The 27,596-nt window shown below is 47.8% G+C and overlaps 1 protein-coding gene and 1 pseudogene across 1 annotated transcript in view; both read right to left on the reverse strand.

Moving 5' to 3' along the window:
• HMCN1 (hemicentin 1) overlaps positions 1 to 27,596 on the reverse strand; it is a 1,257,483-nt gene that overhangs the window by 873,570 nt on the left and 356,317 nt on the right. Inside the window, exon 11 of the mRNA XM_078642741.1 lies at positions 22,205 to 22,480. Within this exon, the coding sequence (XP_078498867.1) occupies positions 22,205 to 22,480 (276 nt within the window). The remainder of the gene's footprint in view (positions 1 to 22,204; positions 22,481 to 27,596) is intronic.
• LOC144754652 (MARVEL domain-containing protein 1-like) lies at positions 14,123 to 14,675 on the reverse strand (annotated as a pseudogene).

A 27,596-nucleotide genomic window follows, 5' to 3' on the forward strand; every position in this document is an offset into this window, starting at 1 on the left:
TCACACTGAGAACAAGCGCGAGATCGCCTACTGGGGGGGGCGGACACCGACAATGTGTCCCGGCACCCCTCCCTTCTCTTCGGCCCCACTCACCGGTCTATCTCTAGTGTGGGGCTCCTCTCACCGGCTGCGGGGCTCTCCCTCCATTCTGGGAGCCTCGCAGCCCTCGCGCCGGACTTCTCTCTCTCCCCGGGGCTCTCTCTTCACTCGGGAGCCCCCGGGGGACCCGACAGGCAGCTTCCTTCTCCTCTCGCTCGCCGCGCAGGGATTGGCCAGCGAGCTGCTTCCTGGTGTCCCCAGGTCCCGCCCACGTCGCGCTACTGCGTGACTGACTTCCTGCGCTGAGGGCCGCCAATGGCAGCGCGGCCCTTGGCAAGGAGGCGGGCGCAGCTCCTCTTCCTCGATCTCCGGGCCAGCGGCGGTGAAATCGACATGGGGCAATGCCGGGTGGGCACCGGCTTCAAACAATTAAACAAAAACGGGGTGGCACCCGTAAATTAACCAAATAAACGGGAATAAAAGCGCTCCCAGGCGCTTAGAGCAGGGATAAAGCGCTCCCAGCGCTTAACAGCAAAACAAAGCGCTCCCAACGCTAAAGGCAGGAGCCAAGCGTCACCAGGCGCTAGGTGCAAAAGCAAAGCGCTCCCAGCGCCAGGGACAAGGCAGAGCGCTCCCAAGGGCCACAGGGAACCAAAGTAAAAGTCCAGCAAAGTCCTTCAGGAAAGGGAAGCAAAGGGGACCAAGTAAAAGGTCTCCAGAGTCCAGGAAATCAGCAGTCCATCCAGGGCACAGCAAAGTCCCCCCATCAGCCCAGGCAAGGCAGAGGGGTCCCCCAGAAGTCCTCCAGGCATCCAGGGGCTGGGCAGCGCCCGCCCCTGGTAGATTCAAGTCAGAAACAAGAACATCTTGGAAGGGGACACAGCCCCTTTTTATACACAGAAAAGTCTTTGAAGTCTTTGTGTAGGCAGTGTGAGAACCAGCTAGAACTAGTTATAGGGAAGTCCTGTCAGTATCAGGGACAGAGGTGACAGTCGCCCAGCGGGGGGGTTGAGCCAGCATTGTGGCAGGCAGGCACAGCCTCACTCACTATCAGGTGCGATCTCCACCCACTTCCCTGGCAGCAGATGCTGCCTTTCATCCACGGGCTGACTCAGACAACCTCCTGGGGGCTCTGCAGCCCCTGTCACACTCAAACCAGACAGTCAATCCACAAGCAGGCCCAGGCACTCTGGGCCAGGCCCACCAACCAATCACACGCCAGGCACAAATTACACAAATATGCCAACTTCTAAAAGTGGCGCTTCTAGACTAGACACAATCATGCCGCATACACCATTACGCAGCATTCAATCTCACGAGTTCGCCCATATCAAACTCGACCCTGCACTCCCCACACATCTGGAACTACCATGGGCATACATATTCCCCATTCATTCCTATGGGAGGGCAGGACACTCACCACACATACACAGAGAGCACACGCAGTCACGCGGGACAATTCCTGCTCCACGCGTCCATACTGCGAACATATACGGAGTCCTGGGGAGATGTCCAGGATGAGCCACCGACTCACCACCTACTTCAGTACCTACATGTTATGGGCAACGGCTCCCACATCACCCGCTGGTTGGCGCAGGCACTCCTAATACACACACAAAGATCCACACAACCGATTAGGGACAAATGGGCAGCCCAACGCGGGAGGGATTGGACGGATAAGGAATGGAACCTGGTTCTGGCCAGCCCTGTGGGTATCCCGCGCAGCCCCCGCTTCCGGATCATTCAGTTGTACATACTACACCAGGCATATTTGTCACCAGATAGGATCAACAGATATTTCATGACCAACACTGCCACCTGTCCTAGGTGTGACCTGCTGGGCGCAGATATCTTGCACATGCTCTGGCATTGTCCCTCTCTAGACACATACTGGGGAGAGGTGACATCTCTCCTGACGCATAGCACGGGCCCGGGGCTGCCACACCAGTGGGAGGCTTGTATTCTTGGGCTATACAAAAGAACCAAACTCAATAAGACACAGGCTCGGTTCTGGGATCTGGGCCTCATTACAGCAAAAAGGCTGCTCACTAAGCACTGGAAAAGAAGGGAACCGCCATTCCCCAAACACTGGTATGCATCCTTCACCAACTGGGCTAGAGCGGAAAGCACGGCACTACACCGGGAGGAGATAGCGGGCTTAAGGCAGTTCCCGATAGCCCAACTCTGGGACGAAATACTGAGGTCACTCCAAGAAGAGGGCACGGCCAGAGGGCTCAATTAGAGACCACTGTGAGTGGAATAGCATTGATGGGGTAGCAATGACGTCGACAGGGCCACAGGCTGTTTCCACGCTAACAAGACACCCACCAGCCGGGAGTGCTGGAGATGAGACGCAAGCAGCTCACAGGTGGCCTAAACCCCCCCCACCCCCCCCCCCCACCGGACACACTGGGTGGCGGCTGCGCCATACGTCTGACATGCTGGCTCCAGACACGAGCGACCGCCCACTCGAAAGTACACTAACCCACAATGGATTGAATCACACACCTGGTTCCTCTCTGTGGCATCGCTCCTGCAGGTACACTCTCCCTTCCCACTCCCCATCCCACACATATCCCCATGTTCATTGTATCGGACTCTGGTTTCCCAAGCGTAGCCATGACCTCCTTACACGCCACACCAAGAAGATACACCTGGGCTCCTGTCCGGCCGTGAGACCGGACGCGAGTGACGTCCCCCGAGAACACAGTGTGGCTATACTGTTTATCTGTTAGGCGCTACGCACACTCTGTTGACAGCCTGAGAGACCCCACTGTTATCAAAGGCTGTCGCACATTTTGACGGAGGCGGACTGAGCACATGCACTGCAGATCCCTACTTCACTGCCGCCCTAATAGGGACCGACGCTCAGCTTTAGCGGGTTTTAGAGTCATGGATGCTGGCAAAACACGCGCTGGAGCAGCTACAAACTGGGACAAACCAATGAGAACTGATCTGTTTTTGTTTGCGGAGTTAAGCAGTTTACTTATAAGAAAATATTAAAAAATGAGACGTCATTTGCATACATAACTACAGGGTGAACAACTGTGATATGTAAACTGTAATTAAAGCCTCCTTCACTGAGGGTACAGCGGACGGCATGATGCATTTTTATTTGCACCCCCTTGTTCCCTAGTCACATTGCAATGTTGCAGCCGGCCCGTAGGGTTGTAGGCTACGCTATATGTACTGCCATCTTGAATAACAAATAAACGTCTTTATAAAAAAAAAAAAAAAAAAAAGGGCAGCCTCCTCAGTCTCTTCAGCTGATCTATTTTGGCAGAGATTCCTCTTGACCTAGAAGTTTCCTAATCTCCCAACCTAGGATCTGAGCCCTCAGGTTGCACCGGGGTCAGAAGTAAGGACACCGTCCCTCTGCACCCCCTTCCAGAGTTCTGCACCCTCCCACCTTGGAGCGGTACCCCTAGAAGCCAAACACCATGTCAGGACACTGATTACAGATGCCCTTCCCTCCAGGTCAGGCTGAACCTGAACCTGGCCTCCCCCTCCTCAGGGAACAACCTCCAGAGGCCCCACAAATGGTCAAGCACTCTAGACGGTTAAATGCCCAGCGAACCAGGACTTCTGCACCCTCCACTTAGGAGCGGTACAGCCCAACACCAGGACCGCCGGAGTTCTGGTTACAGACACTCCCCGTCCTCTCGACACAGGAAGATCCTCCTCAAATGACCTGTATGTACAGCCTAGGCCCCTGACCTGGCGCTCCCGGGGGAACCCTCCAGGCCCAGAGACAGGGTTTCGGGCCAACGTGGGACACACCATCCCACACTCACTCCGCCTCCACTGAGACAGGACGTGAGCCCCTACACCCCTACCATCCTAATGGGACCTAGCTGGGCTACACATGAACCACTTCACCTACACAGGATCATCAGATACACAAGCCACTACTTTTAGAATCACTCCCTAATGTCTCTGCAAGACATCTAGCACACCGCCATACATCCACCTTCTTATCCAGTGCCTCTGCAGGACCTCCTGCACACCACCAGAGGTACACCTCCTGTGCAAGCTCCTTTAAAAAAAACTCACACCAACTCCTCCAGTTCAACACACCACTCATCCACACACTCCCCCTCCAGACTGGTGAGACAGTTCCTCACTGCCTCTGACTCTCAACCTGTCACCCTCTTACTGAGCACCAGGCACCATACTCTGGGAACTGGGAATGGGACTTCACGCACTGGACACATTTAAGCTGCCACCACTGGATCCTACCATACTGGGGAATCCAGACACACACACTACACTCAGGGGATAACTACCCTCCCAAGCAAGCCATTTCTTCTCCACACTCCCTCTCTTCCATCTACCCACACAGGAACAGGAATAGGGATTGGACACTGGACCCAGCAAGGGATTCCTAATCTATGGGAACCTCCCCCTCTACTGGTGTCCCGCCCTGTCACTTTCTCTCATCTGCCACTAAACATAAAGCGCAGGAACACAATTTGTCAGTCAGTCATTATACTTTTATTCGACACATGTATCATAAAAAGTACAAACATACAATACGCACATAAATATAAAAACCAATTCATCATTTACAAGGATACACATAAGAATCATGTGGGAATGTTGACTGAAGAAACATTATTTAACAATTTTAACCTAATGATCCAGGCACATGATAAAAACTTTGCAACCCCACAAATAGTAACCATAGAAGAGGTATTGGAGATGAGGATACGTAATGCTGATTTATGATCCCTAACTCCAAGGTTCTTTAATACAGGTTTTAGCCATTTGTTCCTAGGTAGGGTATATGCTTTGCAGGCAAAAAAGAAGTGGCCTAATGATTCTTCAGGATTTGTACAACCTGGACACTTTATATCCTCTTCCCTCCTTCTACTCCATCTAGACGTAAAATTTTTAAGGGGCAATGTTCCATGTCTAAATTTCAAATAAAGTGTCCTATCCCGAGGAATCTGGATAAAATCCCAAAACAATTCTAGCTTTGTATTACACTTATGGGTCAAAAAGTTCTCAGTTAAGTGTCCCCAATTTGGGTTCTGTAAAGCCTTGGCCTCGATCCAGTCCCAGTATAGTTTTTTTACCATTTGTTTTGGTGGAGGGGATTGGGATGCCCATGCATCGCTTAAACCCACGCTAGCTACAAGTTGTTGTAAGACATTTAGCCACTTGATTTTACCTGAAGTGTTTAGTTTTAACATTTCATCCAGCACTAAAGCATAGTTAGCTAATTCGGGAGTCCTCCTCAAACGCACCCAATATAGGAGGGGACGAAGCTGAACAATATCCCGAATGGATCTCCTACCCAGATCTGCAAATAAGGGTTTAAGTGGGGTAGAAGTTGGGAGTGAAACCAAGTCCCTCATGAACTTATTCTCAGTTAGGACATGATTATTGGTGTTCTCGATGCCCCATATTTCTGAGCCATAAACCGCTGAGGCTATTGCTTTTCCCTCATAAACTGACAAAGCAGGGGCAATTGGCCTGCTCACTGAGAGACACTGTTTTTTTAAAATTGTGCCGGAAACTCTTTTAAGGTTTAAAATCATTTTACTTATATGGGGTTCCCATTTCATATTATTGTTAATTCTAACACCGAGGTAGTCAAACTCTTCGACCACCTCAAGGAGAGATCCATTCAAAGTCAGGTGTATGTTCCTGTATTTTCTCTTGGCGGTCATAACCATTAGTTTAGTTTTTGTAGTGTTTATTGTAAGTCCCCGTTCCTGACAAAAAACACTAAACTGGTCAAGGAGAGTTTGGAGACCTATGGGGGTTTTTGATAACAGAAGGGTGTCATCAGCAAAGAGGAGCGATGGTGTTTTCTCCCCAGCTATAATGGGGGCATCTGCCGGTATCTCTTGCAGATGTTTCACCACCCCATTTATAAAGAGGGAGAACAAGGTGGGGGCCATCACGCACCCCTGCCGTACCCCTCTGTTGACAGGGATACTCTTTGTGAGTTGTCCCTGCGTCCCCCATCGAATCCTAGCATAGGTACCCTCATGAAGTTTGATAATAAATTGTAGCAAATAGGATGGGAAACCCATGTCCAATAGAACGTCCCATAATTTGGCGCGGGGTATTACATCAAATGCAGTTTTTAAGTCTATAAAGGCCAGGTAAAGACTCCCTCTGGCTATTGACACTGTTTTCCAAAAAACTGCACAAAATCTAAAAACTTGGTCGATTGCTCCTACATTACTTCTGAATCCTGCCTGGAAGTGGGACAAGATGTTATCTTCCATAAGCCAGCACTCAATCCGGTTTATAATGACCCTACCAACTACTTTTTGAATGGCATCAATTAAACTAATTGGTCTGTAGTTGGCAGGGTCCTCTCTCTCACCCTTTTTAAAAATAGTGACAACTTCGGCGCCTTTCCACGAGTCAGGTACTTGGTGGCCAGACTGGATAACCGTGGGATTATGCAGCAGTAGATCCCCCGGAATTCCATCCGGGCCAGGTGCCTTACCCGGTGTTATTCTATGGATAGCTTCCTGGACCTCACGGGCGTGAACAACACATCTGTAGTGTCACCATTTAGTTGAACCAAACAGCCAGTATCTAGTGCTTGAAGGGCTGGCACAGCTTCCGGGCTGCCTTCGCCATATAATTTAGAAAAATGAGAGTGCCATTGGCACTCAGTTATATGGTTTGGGATGGGCTCAGCACCACGTCTTTCAAGAATATTTATCAATTTCCAGAATACAGTGGCGTTTTTCCCATGAGCCGCTTCCTTTAGTGCCTGCCAATGTTCCTCTTCCCAGTCTTTTTTGGCTTTCGCAATGCTAATGCGGTAATCTTGTCTTGCTGTTCTGGCAGCTAGTATATCCTTATTTTTTATGGCCAAGGAGATGGCTTTTCTTTTTTCCCTGCAAGAGACAGTATACCAAGGGTTACCCTTCCTTTGGGTGTGTTTAATCAGTGGACATCCCTTGTTTTTTTTGGAAAAGAACATACTAATCTCCCCTATTAAGTTCTTGTACTTAGCTGCTAGCGGGGACCCCCGGGACTGAAGAGGAATTTGGTGAACTGATGCCAAGGCACTCGAAGCAGCCAAAACTAAAACTTTAATGTTATCGAGTGTCCCTTCATTGCACCTGACCACATTCCATTTAAGCCTGCGATTGCAGTTAGAGGGAACTAATTCTTTAGTGATCAGCTCATTTGAGGCATTGTTGCCAATATTGTCACCCCAGAACATACCCATACAAAGGGGATTGTGGTCGCTATCAATCCTCTGACAGACCTCCATATCAACAAGGTTAGCCCATGACCAAGCATCTAAAAGGATGTAATCAATCCGTGACGGGCAGCCTATTCGATTAAAGGTCATAGCGCCCATACGGTCTGATGTAGTGCGGCCATTTAGGGCCCATAGGTCATGGGCAGACACCAGGGCGTTTAGCTGAATGGCTCTGGCAGACCACTTCTTGATTGGGGCCAGTGATAAAGATGGGATGAACTGGTTCCCTAGTTTATTATGAGTACCCAAGTGGTCCTCCTCATCAAGGGGCTCAAAAGTGCAATTAAAATCACCTCCCACCAATACTGAGGATTTAGAGGGGAGGGAGGATAGCCTATTATCTAACAGCTCTAATATAGGTGAAGATTGACCCCCTGGTAGACCTCTGGCATAAACACAGAAGAGTTCCAAAACATTTCTATCAGACTGCCTTTTAACAGTTATGTGAAGTATGTCATTGGTGGGGATATGTTTAACAGTAACTTCACAGTTCAGATCTATCCTGATCCAAATAAGTAGGCCTCCCGATGGACGCCCCTTCCCTTGTTGAATTGCAGGGACGAAGAATGTGGCATAACCATGCTTGTGTTCTGGCTGAACACACCAAGTTTCCTGGAACATACAGATATGGTAATCCTCTAAGAAATTATTCCAAGCAGGATCAGACAGATTTTTCTTTAAGCCTGCTATGTTCCAAGACAGGATTTTAACAAGGGAAGGGGACAATGGGGGGGTTTTCGAGGGTGCCGGAATATCAATATCCCCTGCCAATGGGTCTAGAATGCTACTGTCCTGGTTGGGTGGTTCCTCCCTGGCATTAGAAATAGGACCACTGTCTAGGGGAGTAAATACCCCTCTCTCGTTGGAAACTTCAGGGCACTGAGGTGATGGTCAGTCCACCTCTTCCAGCCCACTGAAACGGTTGTAACAGGGGAATAAAGGATAGTTAAGCTGTGGGCCCCACCCTTCTCCACTAAACTGGGGATCACCCTTCCAGTGGTGCCCCTTCCTCCTATGGACTAAATTCCATCCTTCCTCCGAGGCCATTCCCCACTGTTGGGGGTTCTGATAGGTGGATTTAGCATTCCCATTACTACCTCTCCCCAGCCCTTTATTTGCCGGCCTCAACCAACTCCATCTAACATCCTCATGACCCTCTTGCGCATAAAAAAAAGACAGGGGTTTGGCTGATACCACCGACTTGTTATCACATGGAGGAAAAGAACAAATAAATTCTACCAGTCGTGGGTCCTCAAACGTGATAACGACACAATCACCCTTTATACTTTTCTTCTTCCCACCTACCCAAGGGGCCCGCTCTACCAAGTATGTTCTTATTTAGACCAGGAGGTGGAGGGTAATTTTTGTCAAGCCAGTGGCATATTTTGTTTTTAATCGCCCAGAAGGGCTCAGAAGTAGACGTGGGCAGCTCAGGAATGCCCGTCAAAACGACCACAAACGGGCATGCATCAGGTGGTAGATTGATGTTTCGTCGTGTGGTGGTTTTTCTGGGCTGTGGCTGGGGGATAATGGGAGCTGGGATACTAGGTACCTTTCTCTTCGCAACGCTTGGGCATGTGGAAGTGGGGGGTTTGTTGGTACTCTGTATGTTATTCGCCAGGTGTGGAGTATTAAGCAAGCTGGTTGAGGGTACCAAAATGGTCCCTGTGGATGGATTTTTAGTGCCGGACACATTATTGGGAACAGGTGGTAAAACCACCGAAGTACGAGGACCGGGAATAATCAACTTGGGGTCTTGCAGCGAGAGAATGGTATCAAGTTGGTGTTCTATATTAGCAAGCCTAGTCTCCAGAGGCAAGAGCAGTGATTTAATCAGAGTGGACATAGAATTCATTAAGGAATCGAGCCCTCCCTCCGAATTAATTGAAGAATCATTGCTTCCGCTAATATCCAAAATACTGGCCAAGCTGCTATCATGCGTTATATCATCCGGGACCCCCAGAGATAATAAATGAGGAGTAGAGTCTAACATGTCAGACTCAAGTTGGTCAATGGGGGCCTGAGAAGTCCCTTCATCTGCCATCACCACACCCGAGTTATCCTCCCCAAAGTTAGAGCCCATAGCCCCTTGTGAGATTATGACAGGATTATCAGTTGGAAGGTTCATTATGTTTGAAACATTTAAAACTGGCGTATTAGTGTCAGACCCACCCGCCTGTAAAGGATCATTATCACGGTGAGTTACTGTCACTATTAAATGGGGATTGGCGGTGGGTGGTATACTCATAGCGGGGGCAATAATAGGTAATGATAGTGGGCAGATGACAGGGGTTTGGTCATCAACCGGCTGACCAGGGGGAGGAGCAGAGTTATTTCTTCCTTGGGGCGGGGAATGTATCAAGGCAATGTTGCCAAGTGATGACCTTTTCGCTTGAGCAAGATCCATCGAAACCCTCCTTTCCATAAGAGAAATTCCCTGGTCTATCAGAGAATTAGTGCGTGAAATAAAATTATCTAGAGTGCCAATAACTTTTTTAGTTTTATCATTACCAGCTCTCTGACTCCGAGTTTTACGGGTGGATCTCTAGCAGGAGAAAAACTGGCTAAGGATAATAAAATAATACTAACAAATACCCCAACAGCCAGTTAGCACAAAAAAAATAATACGTAAGTCTAGCTATACATATAGTAGAGAAGAAACAGGTAAGTAGGTGGTTAGCTTAAAGCCCAGAGTCAATAGTCATTAATGATAGCAGCGCAGATACAGGATAAGATAAGGTTATGCCCAGGCCAGGCTCTGCGGGCCACGGAGGGCCACAGAGGGCCCGCCCTTGTCCCGGGCTTCTCCCGGCGCGCTCCCGCGCAGCGGCACCTAGGAGAGAATTTATAGGAGATGTGTGGGAGGGGAGGAGCCGGCAGGGAGAGCGTCTCAGCTGTTGTTAATGCAGAGGGGCAGGCGCTGCTGGGACTTGGAGTCCTGCGCCTGCCCTCGCTCGCAGCCCTGCACCTACCGCCGCCCCACGATGGAATTTGGGCTGTTCGGTGGTTTAGCTCCCAGCAGTGTCTCAGCGTCACAGGCAGCCCAGTCCAAGAGTCCCACAGGCGAAGCGGGACCCGCGTAGCGGGTACCGCGAGGAGTGGCAGCAAAGGGAAGAGCAATCCGCCGTGAAAGTGCTCGCAGTCCCCAGTCCTTGGCAAGTTACAAAAGAAGTAAGTAAGCAATTTGAAATGACACTCTTGAGAAAAAACAAAATCACAACAAAAATCCCAAATATGTGACGATCTAAAAAAATGCAGAGTTTTGTAATGTAGCCAGCTGTCACTGTGGCACTGCGCAAACACAAGTCCAAATCCGCACAGCTGACCAACAATGTTAGTATTGGCTATTTCTGGTAGGCTAAGGCTGACGCCAAAGCCAGGCAGAAACCACCATTCTAGTCAGGGCAATGGAGTCACACGCCAAGATAACCCCTGCTCACCCCCTTGGTAGCTTGGCACGAGCAGTAAGGCTAAACTCGGAGGCAATGTGTAAAGCATTTGCACCAGCACACAACAGCAACAACATCCCAGGCACACCACAAAAGGAACTCCACACAAGGTTATATTAAAATAACTTTTGTATTGTCAAAACACATCAGATAGAAATCACACATGTACATTGTGCCAACTGGCACGGGCAACATTCATTAGGGATTATTTACAGGACAGGGCCACATGGGCCACTGTCAGAATCAACACTTTTAGAAATAGCACTTTTAGAACTTAGAATAAAAGATATAAAACAAAATAACAATTATGAATCACATCCAGTATCTACTGGGAACAGGTAAGTACCACCTACGCAACCCTAACCACCTTAGGAGAATGTCACGCAGGGGACCAGGACCTTACTAGGACCACCTGTACTAAAAAGAACAACCACCTAAGTATCACACAGCATTTAGGGGTATAAACAAGAACACATTACCCATGATGCATAAATATACATTCAGAGGAGTAGTAAAGGGAAACACATGATGCATAAACCTACACATTCAGCGGTGTTAAGAACCAAGCACATGATGCATCACAAACACATTCAGAGGTGCAGCGCTAGGAGACACATGATGCCTAAAACATTCAGAGGTGCAGCGCAGGGAAAGAAAGACACAACTCAATAGCGCAAAGACACATGATGCCTAAACATTCAGAGGTGCAAGGAAAAACCACACAATTGCGCAAAACCTCACATAAGCCACCACCTGTGGCAGTCCCTAGGCCAACTGGCCTTGTTGGGGCTAGGACGCCCTGAGTCTCAATGTCAGGGGCCTAAACGGTGCAGGTGCCCACTACTTGCTGGGCACCTGGGAACATCCCAGACCTAAACGGTGCAGCTGCCCACTAATTGCTGGCCAGCTGGGGGAACCATCAAAGAAACTGCGACAGGGTCCTCACTGACCCTTGGGCGCAAACTGCACCCACTGTGGGAGCCACACAGGCTCTAAAAACAAATTCCTCGCCGGCAGGAGGGGGCGGGCACCGGCAATATGCCCCGACGCCCCCTTTAACTAAAAATGGCCAAACGCTGGAGCCACACAGGCTCTTGAGACATCATGGGGCGAGGGAGCCATCTAGCTCCTTAAAGCGAACATGCTCTTGAGCCACTCAGGCTCTTTAAAACAAATATGGCCCCTCTTTAGAGCTTCATGGGCTCTATAAACTGAAATGTGGCCTGAGCCCCTCGGGGCTCGAAAAACAACTTGCCCCCTCGTTGGAGCCATCAGGCTCTATCAAAAATGGTGGGGCGGCCCACTGCCATCTGGGGCCGCCCTAAGGCACAATCACACGGGGCGCTTAGATACACTATGCCCCTCTGAAGCCCTCGTGGCTTCACACTGAGAACAAGCGTGAGATCGCGCTACTGGGGGGGGGCGGACACCGACAATGTGTCCCGGCGCCCCTCCCTTCTCTTCGGCCCCACTCACCGGTCTATCTCTAGTGCGGGGCTCCTCTCACCGACTGCGGGGCTCTCCCTCCATTCTGGGAGCTTCGCAGCCCTCGCGCCGGACTTCTCTCTCTCCCCGGGGCTCTCTCTTCACTCGGGAGCCCCCGGGGGACCCGACAGGCAGCTTCCTTCTCCTCTCGCCGGCCGCGCAGGGATTGGCCAGCGAGCTGCTTCCTGGTGTCCCCAGGTCCCGCCCACGTCGCGCTACTGCGTGCCTGGCTTCCTGCGCTGAGGGCCGCCAATGACAGCGCGGCCCTTGGCAAGGAGGCGGGCGCAGCTCCTCTTCCTCGATCTCCGGGCCAGGGGCGGTGAAATCGACACGGGGCAATGCCGGGTGGGCACCGGCTTCAAACAATTAAACAAAAACGGGGTGGCACCCGTAAATTAACCAAATAAACGGGAAGAAAAGAGCTCCCAGGCGCTTAGAGCAGGGATAAAGCGCTCCCAGCGCTAAACAGCAAAACAAAGCGCTCCCAGCGCTAAAGGCAGGAGCCAAGCGTCACCAGGCGCTAGGGGCAAAAGCAAAGCGCTCCCAGCGCCAGGGACAAGGCAGAGCGCTCCCAAGGGCCACAGGGAACCAAAGTAAAAGTCCAGCAAAGTCCTTCAGGAAAGGGAAGCAAAGGGGACCCAGTAAAAGGTCTCCAGAGTCCAGGACATCAGCAGTCCATCCAGGCCACAGCAAAGTCCCCCCATCAGCCCAGGCAAGGCAGAGGGGTCCCCCAGATGTCCTCCAGGCATCCAGGGGCTGGACAGCGCCCGCCCCTGGTAAATTCAAGTCAGAAACAAGAACATCTTGGAAGGGGACACAGCCCCTTCTTATACACAGAAAAGTCTTTGAAGTCTTTGTGTAGGCAGTGTGAGAACCAGCTAGAACTGGTTATAGGGAAGTCCTGTCAGTATCAGGGACAGAGGTGACAGTCGCCCAGCGGGGGGGTGGAGCCAGCATTGTGGCAGGCAGGCACAGCCTCACTCACTATCAGGTGCGATCTCCACCCACTTCCCTGGCAGCAGATGCTGCCTTTCATCCACGGGCTGACTCAGACAACCTCCTGGGGGCTCTGCAGCCCCTGTCACACTCAAACCAGACAGTCAATCCACAAGCAGGCCCAGGCACTCTGGGCCAGGCCCACCAGCCAATCACACGCCAGGCACAAATTACACAAATATGCCAACTTCTAAAAGTGGCGCTTCTAGACTAGACACAATCATGCCGCATACACCATTACGCAGCATTCAATCTCACGAGTTCGCACATATCAAACTCAACCCTGCACTCCCCACACATCAGGAACTACCATGGGCATACATATTCCCCATTCATTCCTATGGGAGGGCAGGTCACTCACCACACATACACAGAGAGCACACGCACTTTACACTGTACCACAGTGAAAAAGTGCACAGAGGCCTAAAATCACCAACCCAGGTTCCAGAAACAGGCTAGGAAAAAGCAAAAAGTTTCGGGGTGAACCTGCCAAAAGGGCCAGGTCCAACATTGTTTATATGAGTATCCATATTTTTCCAATGTGGTACCACGACGTTATGATTTTCTCACTTTTTGTCTTAAATATAAAGAATAGTTGTTCCTGTAATGCACCTCATTAAGAGGTGTGGTGTAACTGCTGAGACATGAATTCTAATCTCAGCGTAAAAATGTGACCTCAAACCTGTGATCTTGGCAAACCGCTTCATCCCCGTGCTGTTTCTACTTATCTGCCTAAACCTGGAAGCGCTTAGAAATGGACAGAAAATCAGCATTTAGCGCTATAGTGTAATGAACTGGACAGTCCATTTTGTTCAGATTGGAAGTGCCTGGAGGTGGTTCGATCTGCCATAGCGCTGTATCAAAGTCCTCTCACTCACTCTCCACATCTGGCAGGCCCGAGGCCAGGGGTTCAGATAAGGCCCTGGTTGCCCCGGCGCTTCTTGCAGATGCAGGCGACAGGCAGACAGCAGGTAGAGAAGGCAGCAGAGGCAGGCAAAGAAGGAGGCGGCCAGGTAGATGTGGTAGAGGCAGTCGTGCTTGTAGGCCACCACACTGCAGTACTTCTGCCTCATGGTCTTGTGTATTATGATGTTGGTGGCGGCGGCGGCCTGCAGGCAGATGGCCAGGCCGTCATACACGGTGTTTGTGGTCAGCCAGTGCTCGACTCCCAGGAGGGGCACCAGGTCCTGCTTGTCCAAGAGGGTCAGCAGGTACAGAGTGATGGTCAGCAGCCAGAAGAGCACAGCCACGAGGAGGGCTTACTGGATGGCACCCTCGTACTTTTTGCAGGCGATGGCGATCCCAAGGGCGGGCCCGGACAGCAGCTGCAGCACCCGCAGCAGCCCCAGGAAGCTCCGCAGGAAGACCCGGTCTGCCCGCAGGGAGCTCCTCGCCGCCTGTGGGGGCGGGTGTGCAGGCAGGGGCGGGTGCGTTGGAGGGGGTGAGTAGGGTGGAGGGGGCATAGCAGGCAGCGAGAATTCAGGCTCCTACGAGAGACAGCGCTGCATACCTAGGACCGTCTAAGGAGAGAGACAGCCTAGCGAAGTTCTCCTGAGGAAAGAGCGCTGTCTGAGCCAGAAGTTTAAGAGAAGACAGCGCGCACCAACACCACTAAATCTGGACACGAGCAAGTTGTCTCTGCAAACAGCCACCATAGAGAAGAGATTGATGTTAGGGCCAAACTCCGAGCAGAGAGATGCCCAGCAGCCTCCGGTGAGAAGGGAGCCGCCCCAGTGAACACTCCCTCCGACCAGACAGATGTATGCGCTGCAATGCTATGACCCACCTACGTCACGGAAAACAAAGATGGCGTCAGCCTGTCCATACGAGCCGTCCTAAAATTGGACAGGGCGGTAACAAAAAAGCCCGATTTCCAATCAAGCGCCAGCGTTTAACATAAACGATGCCGCAAGCCAATGGAAAAGAGGGGCGGGGCTTCAAATCCCCTTCCAAATCAACTCGACGACAATAGATCTCACACCATGAGCAGCGCATGCGCTGCAACGCTAGGAAAGACCCAAAAATGAGGAGAGGTGAAAACATTTCTCCTCGTTGTGCCTCGCTACGCCTCCCCTGGAGAGACGTAGCATTCTGATGCATTCACAGGTTTAAGAAAGGATGTACATCTGAGAATGCAGCAGAAGCCATGGGTGTTAGGCGGGAACACCCACAGCAACACCCATGGCACACCCATTTCACACAAAGTGAAAAGGGGCCGTATTAACAAGGACACAAAAAACCATGCAGGGTGGCTTTATGTGTCCTTGTAAATATGGGACAGCAAAATGCGCTGCCGGTGAGTAACAAAAGAAGACGTACCAGCAGTGCAAAGGGCTTGTAAATAAGCCCATTTGTACTTTATTCCATAATCTGAAGTGTGAAACTCAGATTGATATGCAAATTGTGCACTTGCTAATTTTTTAACATGCACTAACACAGATTTGTGGGTGTGCAGCTCCCATAAGCATTTTGCAGCCCAATCATGGCCTGAGTGTGTTTTTTTATATATTTCATCTGGTCCCACACTACAGTTGTGGGGATCTTTTCAGGAGACCCAGGGCCTTCAGGAGTGACTTGGTTCAAACTGTGCCAATCATGGCCTTTTAACACTGGTCTTCTAGGGTTTTAGCTTACTATTAAGCCCTAAACTGAGCACTAGGTACACCCCTTTAGCACCTGATCTCCAGGATAGGATCAAGTACTCCAAGGCTTACTCTGGGAGGTGGCGTAGAGTTAGAGACTCCAAAATAAATAAAACATCTGATAACAAATAATACATACTTGTCCAAATATACTTTGGTTTGTAAAATAAAAGTTGTTTATTAATAACACACAACACAATTATTGTACTTAATCATTGGAGGGCATTAGAAACGACATATCAACTGTAACTAAGTAAATATGGTACTCCACGGTTTAGTGTATACTGTTCCCTATGGAATACGGGGTGTGGCATGTGATAACGCTCCCTGGTCTTTGTCCCACTGAGGGGAATCACAGGAGAGTTGTTCATGTGAAGCTTCTTTGACTCATTTCATCTGCCAGCCCAACATTTAACATTTGCAGCCCCCAAAAATATGTGATTTTTCCTCTACGCCTTATGGGTCCCAATTACGCAGGACCTTTCTGTTCTTAGTTGTGGTTTGCTAGGACAGGACCGGCCTCCAGTTTGTTACTGGTCATCAGCCTTGCCACTCAAGGCGGTGTGCACAGCGAATTGGGCTCACCTGCTCTTCTCACCCAGCCCAGCTGATTTGGTTCCAGTGTGCAGTGTCAGCAGCATCGGAACTAGCAGTGGAGAAGCTGTGCAGTTTCACGGTGCTTGTGGTTGTTTGAGTCCTGCTCCATGGCACCATACTCGTGCTTCTAGGTGGTTGTGCTAGTAATGAGAACACTCGAAAAGCATTTTGTTGATCTTCTTGAAGGCCCCTCAATCTTAGGCACTTATATGGAACAGCACATGGTTTAGCTGCATTAGGGTCACTTGGATCTTACCCATTGTTATGAGTGGTGTAGGTCCTCCCTGGGCTACAGTGGCCACTACAGTTCGGAGCGACCTCAGCTCCTTTTACGTTCTCCCTTTCTAGGTACTGTTTTCATGTGTAAGGCTATCTCCAAAGCCTCTCCTCAGCAGACAGTGAATTCTATCCTTCAAGACATGCTCCAAAGTAGCCTCTCTTGGCATGCTGTTGAACTTCACATTTTCTGGCCTGGAATCTAGCAAGGTGGTGTGTTGGCAGTGGATATTCAAACCATGGAGCACAAAAGAATTATTTAGCCACCACTTAGTTGAAACCCCAGATACTGATAGAGAAATCTGGGCCCACTGGCTGGAAACTTCTCTCTTATCTTTATGCCAAAGTTGCAGACAGTAGTTGTGTATTCCAACAGTCAGTAGTGAGACCAGTACTTGGCTGTTCTGCCCCTTTGTTTATTCTATTCAGACTCGTCCAACCAAGATTTTTGATACAAGGGGTTGCTGGGGCACAAGGGTGCAGAGGAGGCTAAACCACCTTTTAACTAATGGGAGGGAGCCCTCATAGTGAATGATGGGACAGGAAAAGGAAGGGAATCTCCCTTGGCTTCAAATGGTCTCTCTGACTCCACTCCTCCTGGGTGTCCTGGAGAAGCCCTGCAGTTGATATCTCCTTTCGGTGAACTGCAGGTCTGCCATCCTCTATGTTAGGCACCACTTTGTTGTAGCAAATACCAAAAGGATTGTTGTGTGCCTATGGCCATGTGTTTCACATGCTCCACACACATCTTCCAAATATGCAGATAAATAGGCACATAGGACAAATGTATCCCATATGAATGGGCAATAGACCCAGTTTCAGAGGACTAGCAGCCCAATTTAAACAGGTGGCCAGTAGGCACCTTTATCTGGCAGGGACAGGTAAAAAGGCCTGCATTGCCTGTACAATTATTATCACCTCTGTTAGACCTCTAGCGTGTGGCAAGCTGACAGTAGTCAAGATTAGTGAAGAGTGTGGACTTGGTGCACCCCTCCAGATCACATGCAAAAAGAGCATGGATTTAACCCAGATCTGTGACTGGGGCTGAGTGTCTGAAAAGTTTCAGCGCTCTGCCCATCATCTCCTTTCCTTTGCTTTGTTCGCCCTAAGTTGGCAGGGTATGCCCAGACGTGGGTCCCTTGCTCACTTTGCCACTGGATTCAAGCTAGCCTGGCTCATGATGGGTGTTACCCAGAAACCTGTCCCAGGATGCCTGTTTCCGGTTCAGGGAAGACCTGGCTTAGCAGTTCGGGCTGGACTGTTCCCATGAGGCACAAGGTCAAGACTGATTTACATATAGTCGGGTCCTAACTGAGGTGACAAAGCGAGCTAAAAAATGATGATGGATTCAACCCAGATCTGTGACTGGGAGTGAGTGTCTGAAAAGTTTCAGCGCTCCATCCATCATCTCCTTTCGTTTGCTTTGTTCGCCCTAAGTTGGTAGGGTATGCCCAGACGTGGGTCCCTTGCTCACTTTGCCACTGGATTCAAGCTAGCCTGGCTGATGAAGGGTCTTACCTAGAAACCGGTCCCAGGATGCTTGTTTCCGGTTCAGGGAAGAACTGGCTTGGCAGTTCGGGCTGGACTGTTCCCATGAGGCACAGGGTCAAGACTGATTTGCATATAGTCGGGTCCTAATTCAGGTGACAAAGTGACCTAAAGAATGATGGTGGATTCAACCCAGATCTGTGACTGGGGGTGAGTGTCTGAAAAGTTTCAGCGCTCTGTCCATCATCTCCTTGTGTTTGCTTTGTTCGCCCTAAGTTGGCAGGGTATGCCCAGACGTGGGTCCTTTGCTCACTTTGCCACTGGATTCAAGCTAGCCTGGCTGATGAAGGGTAGTACCCAGAAACCGGTCATAAGATGCTTGTTTCCGGTTCAGGGAAGAACTGGCTTGGCAGTTCGGGCTGGACTGTTCCCATGAGGCACAGGGTCAAGACTGATTTTGATATAGTCGGGTCCTAACTGAGGTGACGAACTGAAGTAAAGAATGATGATGGATTCAACCTAGATCTGTGACTGGGGGTGAGTGTCTGACAAGTTTCAGCGCTCTGTCCATCATCTCCTCGTGTTTGCTTTGTTCGCCCTAAGTTGACAGGGTATGCCCAGACATGGGTCCCTTGCTCACTGTGTCACTGGATTCAAGCTAGCCTGGCTGATGAAGGGTGTTACCCAGAAACCGGTCCCAGGATGCTTGTTTCCGGTCAGGGAAGACCTGGCTTGGCAGTTCGGGCTGGACTGTTGCCATGAGGCACAGGGTTAAGACTGATTTGCATAAAGTCGGGTCCTAACTGAGGTGACGAAGTGAGCTAAAGAATGATGATGGATTCAACCCAGATCTGTGAATAGGGGTGAGTGTCTGACAAGTTTCAGCGCTGCGTCCATCATCTCCTTGTGTTTGCTTTGTTCGCCCTAAGTTAGCAGGGTATGCCCAGACATGGGTCCCTTTCTCACTTTGCCCCTGGATTCAAGCTAGCCTGGCTGATAAAGGGTGTTACCCAGAAACGGGCCCAGGATGCTTGTTTTTCGCTTCAGGGAAGACCTGGCTTGGCAGTTCGGGCTGGACTGTTCCCATGAGGCACATGGTCAAGACTGATTTGCATATAGTCGGGTTCTAACTGAGGTGACGAAGTGAGCTAAAGAATGATGACGGATTCAACCCAGATCTGTGACTAGGGGAGAGTGTCTGAAAAGTTTCAGCGCTCTGTCCATCATCTCCTTATGTTTGCTTTCCTCTAGATCACAGGCCCATGCTCTGGACCTCAGGCATAGTTATACACATGCCTACAGCCCACACACATGAATGTTTTGCTTACTGAGGCAGGATGTATGACGTTACAACGCAGGCTATTACAACACCTGCCTTTACAACGCGGTTTTTACATCGCATACCATTACAACGCATAGCGCTTTTGGGTGTTGGATAGTGAATAGTTTAATTTACTATTCCAACTCCAGTCCCCGTGGACACAAGGGAAGGTTATTGGATAGTAAATTAACCTATTCCCTATCCTAGAGCGCCCCCCAGCGAAATGCGTTGTAATAGTTTGCGTTGTAATGACCGCGTTGTAATGGTAGTGCGTTGTAAAAGGTTCGTTGTAAGTGATGTTTACCACTGAGGCAGGATACAAAAATGTACAACTTGCTATGTGGAACTCAAGACAGGGAAACACACTCTCCAGAAGGGACCATATTCCAGCCCAGCTATAGCTATAGGCCGTATACATTTGCATGGAATGCCAGAGGAAATAATGTATCTACTTCTGATAAGAGAGGTCTGACTTAACTATTATCACCAAAAGCCTGTCACATATATTTCTAAATTAAACAACACTTATCAAATGTACAACCATTGTGAGATAATCAGGAGCCAAATTGAGAGACAGGAGAAACTAATAATCATATCCCACATTGAGGCACCCTAAACAAATACACCTGTCTGTGCCAGATTCCTTCCTGAAGCCAGTGTGGAACGAAGCCACATGACCATCCTAACAGCTGATCTCAACTATTACCAACCTGAAAACCAGAAACTGTTTGAGGTAAGTCCCAAGCCTGGAGAAGCCCTGAACTAGTCACAATCCCTGGAATTAGGTCCTTCCTTGACTTGTAACAATGGTTGAGCAAATAGTAGATTTGAACTTACTTAATGGGAGTCAAAAACGTATCACAAGCTTTTAAGAGTGAAGCATCACTGAACTAACCAGCAATATGAACGTCAGTTACAGCCATAACACCCACCAAATCTCCTGCCAGGACAGATGGGAATGCAACATTAACTCTCCAGACAGCAGCTGGCCAACAGAAGTCTTAGCAACAAGAGAGAGTATTCACAATGGCTCTTAACCAGGATGTGAAACAGAAACTTCACTCAAAGTCAAGATCATGACACTGAATATCAACTGATTTAATTCAACAAATGTAACATTCAATTAGCTCTAAACTAAACAAGTCTCCGAAAAATGAAACAGCACGTAAAAACATACATCTATCTTGTTGGTAGATTTACAATTATTTGTTATGAGTAATAAACCAGGAGGACTCATTTAAAAAATGAAACGTCTGCAGGCCAAATAGAGAATAACTTGAGGCAATACAATTACTGTATCTTTTTTATATTTTGCTGGTGGAAATGAGACAGGTTTTCTATACCTTAATTGTGTGATATTCTGTCTCTGATCCTGCATTACCACATCACACATGTTGGTTTACAACAACCTTAGAATGCGGGCATTAATTAAAAAGGCACAAACCAGGGTGAAGTGTTGATTTCCTTTTTTCCGGCCACAGCAAAACTTGTTTTGTACTGGAAAGTTGTCTAATAGTGACACAAAGTAGAGCTTTGCGCTCCTTTGTGTTACATTGTGTCATGAGGACATCACATGGGTGATATATAGGGATTCCAGGTTACCATACATGGATTTTGATGGCAGGGCCTCTCTTATAACATTAGTAGACAGTTCTTTACACCCAAAATATTACACCTCTTCGAGGCAAGGCCAAAGTAGGAGAAATATTTTGATTTAGTTGCTGTGATGCACTGTATAGCACACAACTAAGGGGCCTATTCCGATGTCGGACTTCAAGGTGCCTGCCACCGGGTGCAGGGATCAACGGAGGGGCACCATAGGTGTCCCCAGGCCACCATCCGGCGGCCTCACACCAATGGGGGCCCTGCTGGGGGCCCCCAGAGACAACTTCTGACTGCCTTTTCGTGCCGGACAGACCGGCACGAAAAGGCAGTGAAAAGTTGCCATCGTACTCCCTCTGTCGCACAGACGCGACCGGGGGAGCACTGGAGGATTTCCGGACTGCGGACTGGCTCTCCGAGCCTGTCGTACATAATCCAGAAATCCGAGTCGGATTCCTTCCGACAGAGCCCATCGGAATGGCTCGGTCGGGAAGGAATCCGACCGGGACTGACCGATTCGGTCGGAAGGGCTCTGAACATGGTTCGGAGCCCTTCCGGCTGAAATCGGAATCGGCCCCTCCAGTGGGAACATTTCAAGGTTAGTCAAAGCTTAGTGTTTTTCTACTGGAAGGGTAACCTTCCAATACAAAATCTAGACTAGAGATCCCACACACACCTTTGAACTATGGTGCAAAGATGTGTGTGTGGTGCTAGCCAGCCTGAATTTGTGGCATTGCTTGAGAAGATGGTAGTAGCATCATATCATTGTAGATATGACACTGTCCTGCTCTCTCCCTTTAACACAAGGCAGCACAGCAACTTTCCCTGCTGCACTGCATTTCAAGAAATAGTAAATTTGCCCAGTGCAGTGATTGAATTATCTCAATTATTTCCCTCATAAACGTGGAGAAATTGATTAGCGTAAGCCCCCATGTACACCACGCCATGCTTCGTTGTGTAGTGATAAATATGATGCAGGCTCTATTGTGTGTATCATTGTAAAGCACTGTGAATACATTCAAGAGCAACAGACTATACAGATGCTCATATTTACATGTTAACATACCTTGTACAGTGAGAAAAACAGAAGCCAGTGTACTTCCCCCTTCATTAGCGGCAAAGCAGCTGTACTCTCCAGCATCACTGAGCTTTATGGCTTTGATTTCCAATGAGAGGTTGCTCATCATTTTAATCCTAGGTGGGTCAGTCATCTTCAGATCCAGATTATTGCGGAGCCAGGTGAGATTATAGCGCACCGTACTTTGAGTCAAGCACGTCAAGATTGCCCGTTCTCCAGGAGTCACTGTGACATTGTTGGGAACCTGAATCACTGGTGGTGGCTCTGCATAGAAAGGATAAAAGAGAAAGCAGTTTCATTATATTTTTATCAAGTGCTAAACTGTGAGCCAGCAAACTGATTACTCCCAAGTTTTCAAAGCAGTTACAGTTGTGGATCAGGAGAAGTTCTGGTATCTTTGGTGCTCCATGTTTTCTGTCAAGCAAAGTCTAGTGATAAATACATTTCTGAACCTTCATCCATGGTCGTCGATTCACAAAAATGCAAGGGGTGGCAGAAGTCACATCACACATACTTTGGCATCAGTGACATCACAGGAAGTGAAATCATATATCCATTCACACTGACCCTTTCCAGTAAGTGATGTCACATGCCATAACCCCGATGGCATCACAATAATTGACATTGCTGAAGTTCTACTATAACTGCATGGTTCTGTAACAACACAGACTAATGTTTATTTTAGATACCACCTATGTCAGAGGAACATTACTTGTTTTTCATATTAAATGAAAAATCCTGTGTTCGTCTGGAGTATACTGTGCCATAGAAGAGCAGTGGGGTCGTACATTATTTATACCACACACTGCCATAATTTAATAGTTACTCTAATGTGGGTTGGAAAAATAAATGTATTGATAAATTCAAGGGAGGGGGAGAAAAAGACCTAAAAAAACAATAGTAGTTATGTCCACATATAGTAATTGATATAGACCATATTTGAATATGAACTATGTAACTAGATTACATTATTCCTTATTATTGATATATTTTGATATAATGATCATTTGCAAGCCACTATTACTCGTGTGAAGCACAGAAGTGAATGTTTTTTTTTAAAACACATAATTTTTCATGTGCTCACAATAGTGAAACATTGCAAGAGCTGGTTTAAAAACATATATGGTTTTATTAGTGGTGAGGAAATTTGTGGCATCTGTTTTGGCATAATAACTTAAAATTCTGCAATATTACACAAATTATGTGAAATGCAAAACTGCATTTAACACTATTTTTTAGCATGTAATGTGTCCTTACATCCATCTTAGCCTCAAGGACACATTTCACTCTAAACAAGTATTTGCAATGCAATAGGTCTCGCATTTACGTGAGTTTAAGCTATTGGCGTTGTAAATGACAATGCCTTTTATTTATGTTTTAAAAGGCACTGTTATTTGCAATGTCAATAGCTCAAACTCGCGTAAATGCGAGACCTATTGCATTGCAAATGCTTGTTAGATTAGTGAGAAGAAACCCCCCCTTTCGGCCCGCGTGGCAAATTAATTAAATAAACAAGCGCAGCTGCTAAAGTGAAAGCAGACCGCGTTGCAAATGAAAAAAAACTTAGTGCTTACTGACTTATGAAGAAGACCGTGTAACGCCACAAGTAAAAGATCCAGTCGTCATGGGAGGTAACAAATGGTGACAGGGCAGTAACAAGGAGGGACTAACAAGCCTCATTATCAATCAGAAGCCAGCATTTACCAAGGACAATGACATCGGCCAATCAAAAATATGGGCAGAGAGAAGGCGAGGCTTCCACAGCATGCTCGGCTACTGCATTCCTCGCAGAGCGAGCAGCACCTGCGCGCTGCCGCTACGCTTGACCCAAAAATGTGCACAAGTGCTGTTCTCGTGCTCCCACGTTAAAATTATGCTGCAGATGCAGGGTGATTCTGGCATTTAGAATAACAGCGGGATTTCAGGAATTTGCCTAACAAGCATAATACAGATTTACAACACCTAAAGCATAAAGTACTTACCCCAGTCGAACCTAAAGAAAGTAAACAGCACTGACAATGTTTACCGTCTGTTCTTGCAGTGGTGGCTGGTGAGCTTTGATAGAGGTGGAGTGTAATTCCTGCCTTGAATTGTAGTGTCCAGCTGTGGCCCACGCAGGTAAGAGCGGTGAGGCAGTGGGGTCAGTTGGGGAGGGATTTCGACAGACGACGATGAGGGAAAATTAACTAATTAATTAATTTCCCCTCATCGTCGTCTGTCGAAATAAGACCCTACCAAGTCCTACCGTCCCACCACTCTTACCTGCACAGGTCATGGCTGGTAGTGTCAGGGCTCACCCTCAAGAACCATAGTAACCTTAATGAAACTAAACTCAGACACTCCCAGTCGCCTTTCTTGGAGATCTCTTAAAGCTGCAAGGAGACTTCTTGCCAGTTTATACAAAGGAAGTGGTGGAGTAATCCTTATGGTAGCCATATATGGGGAACTCCTGCGACTTAAATTTACTCATTATTTTTCTAGGCTGAAGAGATTTAGGTGGAACTCCTACACTAAGCCCAGACTCAAAACACTATCTTGTGCACTTCAAACCCGAACAACTTCTGTGACACATGGGGAGTCTTGCAAGAGCAGGAAATCCTGGCAAGCAACTTTAAACATACCTGTGCCCTTTAAATTCTCGATACCTCGCATTAAGGAACTAAATAGGGCGGTCCTGCTACTCAAGCTTACAACCTAGCAACACCACCTACACTTATTAACTGGAACCTCACTATTTATTTAAAAAAAAATAGCAGACTAAATACAGTGGCATGTTTATTTGTGGGAAATATTTTGATGGTTACTTTCCTTATTATTTGCTTGTGAAAATTAACACTGTAAGCAGGCAATCCTTTGGAAATTGTGCTCTTATTTGAGTCTCTGCAATATCGTGTCAAGTTGTCAATATTGTACTTGTTCACACGGCCAAACAGTCATGCTCACTTAGCATGTTCTCCACCCAGGCTGCATTACAGCCTGGGTGGAGAACATGCCCAGATCCCCAGTCCCCGCCTGAGCACCAAACTACGGCGCTCAGACCAATCACAATGTGCATTACAGCCTTGTGATTGGCTTAGGGGAGCAAATCACAATGCTGCATTACAGCGTTGTGATTGGCTCAGGGGAGCCTGGCTGTTTCCTGTTTGGCGGAGGAGAGATGAAGGGGGACAGAGGGGCGAGGACGTAAGTGCCTTTTTTCGTTTTTTACACCCCCTTGCCCCTCACCCTACGTCCGCCACCCCAGATCTGTGCCAGCTTCTAGGAGTCAGCAAAAGAGACATAAGAAAGAAACTAAAAACAACATTAATAAATGTAATCTTTGTTTTTTCACATGGAGAGCAACATGTTCTCAGTTTTTCTTTTAATTCATTATTTTAGATTTTTTTAAATCCAAATCCCTCTTTCCTTGGGTCCAAACGGTCACCACAGAGCATTCAAAAACTAGTGGGGGTAACATGGGTATTAGGATCGAAGTTTTGCAGAAGAAGGGAATTCCTCAACATGAACAACCAACCCCACCACACAAGATCTGGCATGTAGTGACTGAGCCCAAACTCTTTTGTGGGGGTTCTGGGAGGTTCTCACCCCTGACAAAAAAAATTAAACATCTGAAAAATTAGAGCATTAAAGCATAATTCTCAATTAATTTGCTAAAAAGCCAAAGTCTCTGAAGCGCTACAAATTAAATATTGAAGTCAGTTTATGGTGAGCTAAGCCAATGACAGCCCCCAGGAACTAAATTATTACAAATGTGCAATTGGTACCCACACATGTGAAGAATCTACTCAATTGTGCTAGCGCCAGCATTTGTCATGGGTCCCCAACATGCATTGGGTGCTCCCTTTGGCCAGAAATTACATATATATTGCTACTACTAGAATTTTGCTATTAGTGTCATTCATATACCATGGGTCAGCCTTATATAAAAAATTACTACTAGTATGTCAGGACTACCTTTTTTCAGGTTGACCCCCTTCCATATGCCATGATTGTCCTCCCTGGAAACAAGTATCTCCAATTTACCAATCCAGCATACTTCTGCGTGTTCCCCCATGCCAAGAATTTCCTTCAGTATGCAATGACCAACAATTTGCTATGAGTGTCTTGTATGCCATGTATTACCTCTAGTATTCCAGTGTCAATAGTTTGTCACAGGTGCCTGTCATGCTAAGAATTGCATTCAGTATGCCAGCATGAGTATTTTGCCATGAGTGTTTCTGTAAGCCAAGAATTTCCTTCAGTATAGCAGGATCAACGCCAAACATCCAAGTATAACATAACAATCCTATTCATTCTCACTTATTCTCACTCTTTCTGACTCACTCATTCCCACTCAGTTACAATTACTCACTCACTTTCACTTCCACTCCCTCACACTCTTTAACACTCCCTCCTTCATTCTTACTAATGCATTCTTACTCACTTGCTGTAATTTGTTACTCATACTCATACTCCTTCACTCTGACTCCCTCATAATTCCTGACACTCAATCTCACTCATTCTCACTCCATACCTGCCATGCTCTCTCCCTCATTCACTTTCAGTCACACACATGCCAATACAGACACACACGTTCAGATATACAGTCGCTCTCTCATATAAACACTCATACCCACAAACATATCACAACTACATTTAAATGACTTTTATTTTACTTACCTCTGTTGCCACAGTTCCAGTTCCTGGTGCTCCAGTTCTTTACACTAATAGTGACTAATGCACTATTATTTGCTATTAGTATAATACAAATAGGTGGTAAAGGAAGGTGGAGCACTGATGTCCACAATGATGCCACCCCTGCGTTCTTGGAAGTGATTTTGAAAACTCTAACGCCAGGGGTGCAAATGCATTGCCAGGTTTCACAAGGGTAAAGCCAGGAGTCAGAACTGCGACCCCCGGAGACTCCTAAATGAGGTCCATTCCTTCATCATGGGAAGCCAACACAGCAACCCGCCCATCCAGATCCACTTAGCACCTCATGGCATTTGTAGATCTCCCCAGACTGATCGCTTTTAATCTAATCCTGGGAGGCTGTCCAATAAAAAGTAATACATTGCTGTCAGTCACTGTTTTTAAAGGGGACGACAGAGTGGAAAACAGAAGCCACGCTTTACAGTGGAGTCAAAATAAAGGTCAAGTCGTGGAAGAGGAAGTATTTGCAGATTAAATAAGACTGCAGTGTTGAGTTCTAAACATTTTCTATTATAAAAGCTATCTGTAATTTACATTTTCAGATACAAAGAGGAAAGTAACATATATAACTCCAAAATAGTCAAATTAAAGTAACTGCTAGCGCGTATCACTGAAATTGTACTAAGACCACACAGGAGTAATCCCTGGTGCAATTTATTGCCAAAATATACTTATTTTTAAAGAAAGG

The sequence above is a fragment of the Lissotriton helveticus genome, chromosome 1_1 (assembly GCF_964261635.1).
Source record: "Lissotriton helveticus chromosome 1_1, aLisHel1.1, whole genome shotgun sequence".
In the NCBI taxonomy this organism is placed as follows: domain Eukaryota; kingdom Metazoa; phylum Chordata; class Amphibia; order Caudata; family Salamandridae; genus Lissotriton; species Lissotriton helveticus.